This window comes from Lates calcarifer, linkage group LG8 (genome assembly GCF_001640805.2).
Source record: "Lates calcarifer isolate ASB-BC8 linkage group LG8, TLL_Latcal_v3, whole genome shotgun sequence".
In the NCBI taxonomy this organism is placed as follows: Eukaryota; Metazoa; Chordata; class Actinopteri; family Centropomidae; genus Lates; species Lates calcarifer.
Window position 1 is genome coordinate 9845115 of NC_066840.1, and position 11727 is coordinate 9856841.

The 11727-nt window shown below is 39.6% G+C and overlaps 1 protein-coding gene across 2 annotated transcripts; it reads right to left on the reverse strand.

The window, feature by feature from the left end:
• Window positions 1-39: 39 nt before the first annotated feature.
• On the reverse strand, window positions 40-11309 carry si:ch211-161c3.6 (high mobility group AT-hook 2b). 2 transcript variants are annotated; one of them, XM_018699623.2, is made up of 6 exons: window positions 11011-11309; window positions 8689-8890; window positions 8499-8582; window positions 6306-6356; window positions 6118-6156; window positions 40-4031 (listed from the first exon to the last, which is right to left on the reverse strand). In XM_018699623.2, exons 2-6 carry the CDS (start codon window positions 8830-8832, stop codon window positions 3954-3956), a joined length of 396 nt encoding a protein of 131 aa, XP_018555139.1. In that variant the 5' UTR covers window positions 8833-8890; window positions 11011-11309; the 3' UTR covers window positions 40-3953. The 2 variants fall into 2 exon arrangements, with proteins under 2 accessions (XP_018555139.1, XP_018555140.1); XM_018699624.2 differs by having other exon boundaries at window positions 10916-11017.
• Between the last annotated feature and the right edge of the window lie 418 nt (window positions 11310-11727).

The window sequence follows — 11727 nt, forward strand, 5'->3', positions numbered from 1 at the left end:
CCTGTTTTGTTGTACACATCTGTAACAAAGGAGAGTTGGTAGGTGTGATATTTTATTGATAAGCGATAAAAGAAGCAGAATAACATAAATCACATGGTAAAGAATCATAACAAAATATATATCACAGGTTTGTGAGTTCTATTAATGAAGTGGATGAGGACACATCAATAATATAACTACAAAATGGTGTTAAAAGTAAGGCATACAATATGATTTCTCAAGTTACACTTCAACTTTTCAATAGTTGAAAATGGATCAAGTACTGTATGTAACTATATCACTATCAGTAAGATCACATAAAAACGTTGTCCCCATATAGAGAGTAAATATCCAGACACAGCTTGTGTAAAATAACAAACATTGACTCAGCTGTAGTTAAATTAACAGGCACCCTTCAGGCTGACTTCCATTCACTTATGGTGATATGAATGTAGTGAGATGAGATGAGTGGACTACGACAGTACTAGTTTGACAGTTAGTTCAAGATTTCATCCACATCGCCTGCAGGTCTGACGGACAATTTCAGGTACAACTGACCCAGAAACAATAAAAACAATGTCGTCAGAGATGACCCAGGCTCGTTTTGTTTTCAGAGGTAGTCCAGAGGGCAAAAAACAAAAAAACAAAAAAAACGTAAAGTCAATGCAGTTGAACAAGAGAACATACATGTCTGTAAAATGAATTGAGCTCTTCTGGCAGCAATTTAGTAAACAATGCTGAAATACATAAAATTATTGGGATACAACATATCATCAGTGATAAAATAAGCTAGATTTAGTGAAGAAACACTTGATATATATATACAGTAAATGATGGGTGATATTCAAGTCATGTAATAAACAACTAGTAAGTGATATGTAGTTCATGCTGGATACAGGTCTACCTTGCATGATGACACAGGGACAGAATCTTAGGAAGTATTTGCGTTTGTCTTTCAGTTTAAGTGCTGAAATCCTGACCAACAAAGTTGCAAAAACATTTCTGTAAAAAAAAAAAAAAAAAAAAAAAAACAGACGAGAGGCTGGAAACCTCTTGATTTTAAAACAAAACAATTTGGTAATCTATAGAAACATCCCTCCAGAAAACCAGTATTACTCTATATGACTAGTTGTTAAATCGCTAAATTGTGAATAAATGCAAAATTATTACTGATTCATTACAGATAAAATAGACTACTTTTAAAAATTAGTTAACCTTAAAGTGTGGGTTCTCCCAAATTACATAAAAAGTTTACACTTAACCTCTAGTTCTCTAGTGGTGTCTAATCACGCAGATACTTTTGTTTCTTTTTTTCAACACCACAAACAAATTTCCATTTGTTTCCATTGTTTTGAGACAAGCAAACATGCCATTACTAGTCAAGATAAAAACATTAGTCCCCTTAATTAGCAAACTTAAGTTCAATTCCTTCCTTAAAAACAGGAGTAAACTTGAAGTGACCATTGGTATGAAGTTATCTTGACTTGAAACTGTGAGTTGAAATATTGTGGAATTTTATCTTTGTCAAGATAAAGCTAATTTCTTTGAATGGGTCATGTAACGTTAACTCAGAGTATTTAGTTTCAATAACAATGATCAATAGTAAACAACTTAACTTTTTGAGTTGAATCATCTTCAAGTTTTTAAGGCAGCAACTGAGCTTTAGTTTATAAGTTGAACCACATGAATTATTTTTGCAGTAAAGTCTGAGACAAAGATATCTTAAAGCCTGACCAAATGAAACCAAAACTATCTGCATGACTGGAGACCACTAGAGATTAGTGAGAAGATACTGTTTTATTTTTGTAATTTGGATGAGCTGACCTTTTAAAGCATGACTCTGTAACTTTGGAGAGAAAACCCACGAATGAAACGTTTAACGAATAAGTAATAAAACACACCCTCAGGTCAATACAATCAGGGGTTTTCCTGTTACAGTCTCACTCGTTCTGGTATGACCAGTAACTCATGGTGACTAATATTAGCTGACTTTATCTACTTTCTACTTTTTCTACTGTTACACTACATTTTAGCATTAACCCTTTACTGTCACATTGTGGCCACAGTGGTCGTCTTTCAACAAAAGTTATAGCCTCGCTTTTAATAACCAAATAAGAAAGGAAGGTACAACTTGGGTCCTCTTAAAAAAATCGGTCAAACAAAGACAGGGTGACTGATGCAGAACTACATATGAATCAGTTACCCAGAATTAATTTGGCCATTTTTATACAAGGTTTACTGCGTTTATGTCATCTTGTTGTTTTCCATAACTGTCATGTATTTCAACACTGTGTGGTTACTTGCTGCCCTTCCTTTCTAATCACATGAATTAAGAGTGTCACACGTACAATTTACAGTGTATGAATCCGAAAATACATGATGTAGTAAAAATGAGAAAGAGTATCAGACCCAAAAAACAAACAAACAAACAAAAAAAAAGACAAAACATGTATTTCATATGAAACTACACCCTAAAAAGCAAGTATTTCATCAAGTTGTTGTAAACTATTGGCTGCATTTTATTTCCCAGGAGAACAAATAAAGTCTCACTTCAGCTTTTAACAAATACAGTTTTTCTTAAAGAAATGACACTGATGCTTTTTTTTCCTTTTTTTTTCTTTTGTACACCGATAGTAAAATCCTCTGCTGGAGTCTTAACATCTGTGTGTCTGAGAACCCTTTGCCTGTCTGTGTTGTATATATCTGCACATGAACCTGCCTGTGTGTATGTATGTGTGTGTGTGTGTGTGTGTGTGTGTGTGTGTGTGTGTGTGTGTGTGTGTGTGTGTGTGTGTGTATGTGTGTGTGTGTGTGTTTACAGTAAGCGTTGAGTGTCACTGCCGAGGGAGTGGAGAATAACTTTGTCGGAGATCTTCTGCCTTTTGTGTTACTGAGGTAGAATGAGAGATTAAGAAACTGAGGCTGACTGAGGTTTACATGAGGTCTTTGTGTCAAGGCATACTGGTAATGTCAAATACAGATCAGAAATGCACAACAAACACAGCACAATAATTATTACTGAGTAGACTGACAACATGTTCCTGAATAGTTTTGTACCTGAGGTTTCAATATGGTGTAAAAGCACTGTTATAGTGAAATCCTGAGTGTGGTAAAATGACTCGTCAACACTGTTGTTGACTGTATAATGTGAAAGGTTCTTTCCAAAATGAGATCTAAATTTTTGGGCGCTTTTATTCTGAAATTAGCTGCTGCTTGGAAGGGGAAAAAAACCCCATGTCTCTGAGGTTATTAATCTGAATACTTCTGCTTACACTGACATTTGAGCTATTGTAATCCAATGCAAAAGAGTACAGGATATTTTTCCCCCTTCTTTCATTTTGGAATAAAACCTTTCACATTTACTTTCATGATAATGACTTCAGCGCACCATGTTTATGTTGTAACTTTGCTCAAGAAATGTCACCGTCTTGCTCCTGTTTCATATGAGGATTCATGACACTTGTCAGAAACATGTTTCGATAAAACGGTTCTGTTTGGTTCCTTCCCCCCTCCCCTTTTTCTTAAACCCCCCTCCACCCTCCCGGCCGCCTGCAAAACCTGTCCCCCTCCACACAACCACCACACTCACACACACTCCCGCTGAGGGGGTTCAGGAAAACAGGCGTCCTTAAACAAATAGTTCAACAACTTAGGGAGATATGCTTCTTAGTTTTCTTGCAGAGTGTTAAAGCGTATTTCCCAAAATATGAAAACTATTACATTTAAAAAAAAAAAGCCCCCTCCGATGATCAAATTCTTCAACGTTAAAACAGAGATGTTCACCAAACTATTACAGCGAACCAACAAATCCAGAGTAGAGTGTGAGAAGAAACCACTGTCTGCAATGATTTTGTGTATGTACGTGTGTGTGTGTGTGTGTGTGTGTGTTCCTGAATCCCCATCACAGATAGGAGACAGACTGTACCCCTGTTTGTTTGAGGCCAAACCTTGAGGTAGGTAGAGAGGTGTCCTATCTACTCCCCTTCCTCCTGCACTGGAACCTGAGATGACGAGGGCTGTGAGGGACCCTCCTCAGCCTCTTCTGAAGGGCCCTGGAACAACAAGGGCACAAGGCAAGGTCTGTTATTGTCTGATCTCTTACAATCTAGTGTCTCATCATGCGTAAAGGTAGTGAATCAATGCTAGAGAGCACACGAGAATACGAGAATGAGTGTAAAAAATTTCATTGAGTGATTGCGTGTCGGGGAAGTAGGTCCAGCTGTCAGACCTAGAGATGTGAGGAAGACGACGGTTATGTCAGGAAACCAAGAAGACAGAGGAAGAGAGCAGTTAGATCAGGTTTCCCCTCTCTACATTGACTCATTCTTCCCCTTCGCGTGCGTGTGTCTGAGAAAGGGAGTCTGTCTCAACGGTTTCAGTTCTTGAAGCATCTTAACCTCTTTGACAAACTGCTCAGTGGAGAGGATGCGATAAGGCAGACGAGGGGCATCAAGAAGAGCCTGCCCCGCTTTGGTGACAACTGTTGTGCAAGGTTTTTCGTTTGAAAGATGAACAGGATGGCTAAAAGAACCCCAAAGTTTCTGAGAAACACCGGGTGCATATATTCACAGAGGGTGGATGTCACAAAAGGATGTTGGAGGTGTATCTGGGGAATTCAACACTGCCATCGGTGCATTTCCAAGAATTTGTCATATCCTCAAGAAGTCAGTTTACATAGAGAACAAGGAGAGTGTGCACTGGTCGTTTTCCATTTACACCAAATGTGCTGAAGCAACTGCAATTTTAGCAGTTTTATTTTAAAGAAGTAGGATTTATTTGTCACATACACAAGTAATGTGTCGTAAAATTCAATGTGGCACGTATTAAAACACTAATGTGAAAAAAATAGAAACATGCAAGATAGAAAATATAAATGTAGTTAAAAAAGTAAAACTGCACATTGGCTACAAGCGCAAAAATGCTGAGGACAGTGTGCTAGAAAAGGCCGGGGATATACAGAGGTCAGAGTTCTCTATCCTGATGACCTGAGGAAGGAAGCTTTTTCTGAGTCTCTCTGTGTTGGACTTCTCAGTACAGAGCAGTTTTCCAGAGTGCAGACGCTGGAATATTTTAGACTAGTGTGGTTTTGTCTCAAGCTTTACTAGATCCTACGAGAAAAGACAAATGTTATCTTCCTCTCTCTCCTTGTGCTCCTTGTCTGTAACTCTCTTTACCCTCTATTAATAAAACAGATAAAATAAATCCCATCTTCATTAAGGTTATAATGTTCTATTTTAGTTGGAACTCTTTTGGAGGCGCTGATTCAACTTAACCCTCATTGTGGAGGCTGCAGTTGGTTTGTGGTGCTGTTGGAATTGTACTGCCTTATACTGAGAGCTGTTTCCACTATTTTGTCCACCCCATTTATATCAATAAGGGCAGACTGCAAATTAGAATCACCTCAGTTTGATCATCATTTTTAGCTGGGTTTACCTAATAAACTGGCAACTGGGCGTAAAGGTTTGTTGGCTACAGCCTGACTGTCGTGAGTACATGAGGACTTCTGAACGTAGATTAGGTCAACACAAGTTTTTGATATTCATTTATGAACATTTAAATGAGATCAGCTCTGCAGATCAACACTGCATGTACGAGTCATGCAGCGTAAGTGTAACTGACATTAGTCAAAAGGCAAAAATGTGACACAAACTGAGACTTCTATTGAACTGGAGCACGGGCTTCATTCCTCCACAGCCACCAACTCTCAAAGTGACTTGATGTAACATTTGCTAATTAAAAAATTAAAGAAAAAAAACAGTGAAAGGTGAAAATGATTTGGAAAATCTGCAGTGGAGGAGCATTACACTGAAAAAAGTGCACAAACTCAGAGGCGTAAAGGATTTAATGCTTTGTAATGATTTAAAGGTTGAACAAACTCACTGCTCCGCTTGTTAGATTATCAGCCATTTGTTATACATTTTCATTTAATTGGGAACGTGGCCCTGAAGGTGAAGTATTTTGCCTTATTTCACAGACGTAAGCATAAAAATGCAGTAAGCTTCTCTTAAACACAGACTTTGTTTCCATCTAGATCAAAACATCAGTCATTTTTCAGTTGAGGAAACCTGTGGCCTAAAGTGCTACATCAAAACAAAACTGGACCACCCATCTGCCTTCTAAAGATTTCGTTTTCCTCACCTGCTGCTCTTCAGCTACTTCTTGAACTACTTTCTGAGGCTGTGGAGAGAGAGGGAGAGAGAAAAGGCGACAGAATTAATTAAACATGAAGGCAGAGAAGCCCTCGGGGCCTGTGCACCTCAGGGGCTTAAGACATATATATTTACAATTAACTCCACAATGTTTAAGTGTCAGTGATTGCTCCATACCCATTTCCTTGGTCGCCCACGTGGTCGTCTCTCCCCAACGGGCTCTGCTTTCTGAGGAAGAACAGATGTGTGGTTAACAGAGAAGTTCATACTCTAACAATCATATCACACTCATCACAGTTTTTATTTGAGTACTCTAGTTTTTGAGACTTTTAGAGCAGACCGTTTTAATTGCTGAAGCTTCTCCAATTCACACAGGAACTACAGAGGTTTTGCTCTATGAAACTGTAGCGATAATAACTAGAAAAAAGTTATTTGGGAATCCGCCTCCTTCTGAGAAATGTTCCGTTTCCATCATCTGAAAACACAAACAATGGATGTGTGTGATTGAAATGTCAAGTTGCAGGTTCATACATGACATACCTCGCTCTGTTGTAACAAGTTGAGCAAGTTCAGTTACTCGATAGTGATTGTTTCACTCCCAACAACACAAATTAACGACAGAAGTTACCTTCTCACATGTAAATTAAAAGGCCGGTTGATTCAGACCTTTATACATCTAATCAACACGTTACAGATGCAGATCCTAAATCAGTTACTTCATTTAACTGCATCTTCTTCTATGACCATGCAAAAAACAATGTTACTGATAATGATGCATGTGAATGCATGTTTATAACTCATGATTAACTGACAGGTTGATCATCAATAAAGTACTCTGCAGTTATTTTGGTAACTGATTTGTTGTTTCAGTCATTCAGTCACTGTAAATATTTGGTGCTTTTCTTCGTCCTCTTTGATAGTAAAATGAATATCATTGAGTTTTGGACAGTTGGTTGGCGTCAGCCTGGGCTGTGGGAAACTGTGATAAGAATTATTCACTGACATTTTATAAATTAACCAGTTGATCATTTAATTGAATAAACAGATAAATCACAATCATGGAGCAAATTTAGTTTGAATATCTGTCATAATATCCTCTCTCTAATTTCCCTGTATCCCTTCTATCTAGCTTTCTTGCTTTTGTAAATCACACATACACAAAAACTACAAACACAGAGTTACTAGCTTTGGGTGTTAAGAAGTGTTTGATTTTTTAAATTTTATTTATTAGAAATTAGACCCAGTTAATGAGGACACATTGACTCCTGTAGATGGACACCTGAAGCTGCAGTGATGGAGGAAAATCATTTCACCTGAGTGAGAGAAACGACGCCACAAAGTACAGGTACTGCAATACTAGTATCCTCCATCCAAAATATTATTTGAGTTAAAGTACAGTAAGTATTTTCAACAAAATGTACTTAAGTGTCAAATGTAAAGTATTCATCATGTAAAACGTTTCCTCAAGAGTGTGAGATTGTTGTAGTATATATAGTATTGGATCATTATCACTGATGGATTTCTGTGTAAGCAGCATTTTAATATTAGAACTAGTTGATTGAGCTAATTTCAATTGTTTTAGAAGATGATAAATGTTACAACAAAACAGCAAAATAACTGCAGATAAGTGTACTGAGGAACAGGAAAATACAGTGGAAGTAAAGTACAAGTACCTCAAAACTGTAACGTTCAGTATTTGAGTAAATGTACTTTGGTACTTTCCACCACTGTGTAGCACACACACTGTTTTAATACTGTAACAGTGACAGTATTCATAGAGGATTTTTCTATTTCTGTATAAGTCAATCTTTCATTAGTCAGAATAATAATAGCTGCCTCTGCACTGACCAGTCCATCTTTGAGCAGTGACTAACAGCTTGTCTTTTTTCTCTACTGTCACATTTGCTCTCCTGATGACTGCTGACTGTTTTATATTGCTCCACAAATGACGTGAATCTTTCTCATTTAAGGACACATTACTTAGAAAGATCTCTGATGGAAGATAAACGTGTTACTGTCGAACACAGTACAGTGTGTTAGTAACATGTAGACAGTGCTTCTATTGATTGTAAGACAAACATATTGTCTATTATTGACTTCTTTAATGTGATAGAGATCAAGGTCATTTTGAAGTAAGAAGTCACAGATACGTCACTGATTCATTAATGATTATTTCTTTATCAGATTATTTTCTAATGTCAGGATATTTGCCATAAATTCACCTCATTTCTTGATGTAACAAAAATGTATAAATACGGTGTCTAATATAGGTTGTAGTACTGTAGTGTGGACACAAAGTGCTGTTACAAATACAACAATGAAAGCTAAAATAAATGCATGAACATCTTATGTAGACTGGTCAGTTTCAACCTTCAGTGCAGGTCTTGGGCCCTTGTTCCTGCTGCCTTTCGGTCTTCCTCTCGGTCGCTTTGGAGTCGGTGGTCCAACAGGCTCCTGTGGGGAGAGATTGGATTTTTGGACAATTTTTAATCACATACTTAACAGGTTAAGCTCCAGGAAATCACCAGACAGATTCCTCTCTTAAAGATCGAAGCCCTACCTGCTGCTGTTTCCGTGGCCGACCCCTCCCCCTGCGCGGGGGCTCAGGAGGTGACTGGGCAGTGCTCGGCTGGGGAGACGGCTCTTTGGTCCCACTGTTACTCATGCTTGTGTCTGTCCACCTGCCTTCAAAGAGTGCGGGCATCAAAGCCTGGAGGAGCGGCCTCGAGGGCTTAAAGAGGAGAAGACCTGAGTATCAGGAGCTGGGGATGTGAGGAGAAAGAAAAGTGAAAGAAATCACAATTTGAAATGCAGAACTGGCAATCATCTCTGCAGAAATTAGGATTAATCAGCGATGCAGAGCCACTTCGGTTACTTTTCCTTTTGCACAATCACCACAGTGAGTTTCAATCAGCGCTTAATGTATCTTTAAAAGGATAACTCAGAACCACACAGGACTCTTTTCCAAGAGCAAGCGTGGGAACTGCTTATGTATAAGCCTTGGCACCGGGTTCATCGGAACACAGACAGGGGTCTGGCAAATGCGGGGAAACATGAGAGTGGTGTGCAGCGACTAAAAGTAGCACAGATATTCACAACTCAATCTACCATCCAAAATCTGAATCTACTGTACTCCACGCTGCCTTTCCATCTGCCCTCTGCGAGGTATTTCTCAATGGGTTTGTGCATGTGGTAGGTGTGCTGATGCTGCTCCATCTTTTACTGTTAAACCTTTGCCACTGAGACAATAAGTTAGAACGCAAACATTCGCACACGCAAACTACGACTACATGTAGACTCTCGGTGGAAAGAATCACAACAATATGGCAAATCTGAGTTTGTGGCCTGTGGTCAACTTTGGTGTTGCAGTGATTTGTCAGTTAGTCAATCAACAGAAAATTAATCTGCAACTTTTCTGATGATCAATAAACCATTTCAATAAAACTCTCTGACACCAGCTGCTTTTATTTGTTCTGTGTGATAGTAACATGCAAATCTTTGGGTTTTGAACTGTTGGCCACAATAAACAAGACGCCTGAACGCATCATCTTGGACCTAAAGAAACTGTGATCATTTTTCAGTTTTCTGCCATTTTGATGAAAATGAATTCAAAAATTCTTATTGATTCACCTTCTAGCAAATAAAATGTTAAAAAACAGCAAAAACAGCCCCTCACAACTTCCTTGTTTTGTCTGAGCAAAAGCCAAAAACCCAAAGAAATACAGTTTAGTATCACAAAAGACAAAGAAAGGCAGAAAACTCCTACATTTGTGACTCTCAGATGAGGGAATATTTGGCATTTTTGCTTGAAAAATGACCAAAACAATGAATCTATTAATCAAATAGTTGATCATAGAGATTGATTTTCTGTTGGCGGACTAATCGATTAATCATATAACTGCTGCAGCTCCAGTTAAGTTATTATAAATCAAATCAATAACACCCCAACTGTAAACAATGTGTATCCTTTTGTTATGGTGACTTCTTAAAAAGTAACAGATTGTTTACTTTCCTTTCTATCAAGAGTATAAACAACACATGTCGTGTGATAAATGTCTTCTCTTTCCGTTGGTCACGTCCCAAGGTGGCCGTTCACCATAACGCCGAGCTCTGTGAGGAATGTGCCAAACACTAATTGCCAACACAGCCTATCAAGACGGCCGCACCGAAGCAGGAAGTCGGAGTAATTTGAGAAATCGACGTCGTCGTTCAAACGATTTAAAGCCAAATGAGACGCACGACGTCGTTTCGTCGCTTATAAACTCATTTCGGAGCAACACAACAAGCGTCCTGCACTTCTTCTGCAGGCAGCAGACCGTCCGCTCAACCAGTCTGTGTTTGGCAGTCAAGTACGGGACTGAATGTACTTTTTGCATATGGGCGGCAATTGCAACCATAAAAACACATTCTTTTACAGCCTTTAAAGAAGGTGCGTAAAGACGTCCCCCCCTGAGGCGAAGCCGTGAATACAAACCCTGCAGACTTTGGTCGAAGTAGCTGGCACATGTTGACGGCAAACAGTCGAGGCCATCAAGAGTTTTTTAAAGCGTAAAGTCGGCGCTCACTAGTGCTATACACAACATCCCCCTGCTTCCATCACTTGCGCAATCGATCTCAAATTGTGTTGGGTTTTTGGAGTGGTAACAGGTCCGCCGAAATGGATGGACCGAGTGCCAGCGAGAGGTTGCAAGAAAAAGAAAAAAAAAACTTCAGCAAGAAGGACAAAGGCAAGCAACACAGGTGCAAAAGCTCTCCTTTCAAACCAGCCACAACATACACATACATACATTGAGGCTATAGGCTCCATGTTGAGGCTGAGTGACCCTGTTCGTGCAGGCAGCGCCAAATGCAACACAATGAGCGCAGAGGCTGTTGAACTTACCTTGAGTCGGTTTGCAGTTTTACCTGGAAGTTCACACAGTCAGCTCACTTTGTGCTCCTGCACAACTATGAAAATCTTAGTGTATCGACCGTCTCATTGGCTGGAATGAAAGGGTAATCTCTCTCTCTCTCTCTCTCTCCCTCTCTCGCTCTCGCTCTCTCTCTCCCTCCTCCTCTAATCGGAAATGTGTGTGATCCCCCCAGACGTCCAGTCACGAATACCCCAGTTGCAGTATAATGGGGGGTTGTAGCAGAGCAGTATGCATTGCATACTTTCTCTATTAAAGCATGTTTCAAGAAAGAACGAGGGTAGGAGGGTTGAAACAGAGGACCCCGCCCCGAAAAGCTCACCGGACCACCCACTTGAGAGAAGGAAAAAAAGAGAGAGAGGGGGGGAGAGAGAGGGAGAGAAGGAGACGGGCATCAGACGGGAGGGTAGAGTCTGGTTCCGGGGTTCCCAAAGTGGGGTCCGGGGGCTTGGGAAGTTCCCTTTGCCGAAGAGGAGGAAAAAAAGTTCGAGTTTGCTTCGGTAGAAATGATGGCGAGATCAGACCGTGCAGACGCGTTTTCGAGCAGAGGTTTCACTCTCTCTGCCTGCTGTTATCTCCCCACCTACAGTTAGAGATATACTTCTGTAAGTCAGAACAAAGGACAGAAATATCAAATGGGGTTTTAAGAACAAAGTCTGCGAGGCAGCAGTCTGACATGCATTTGTTTG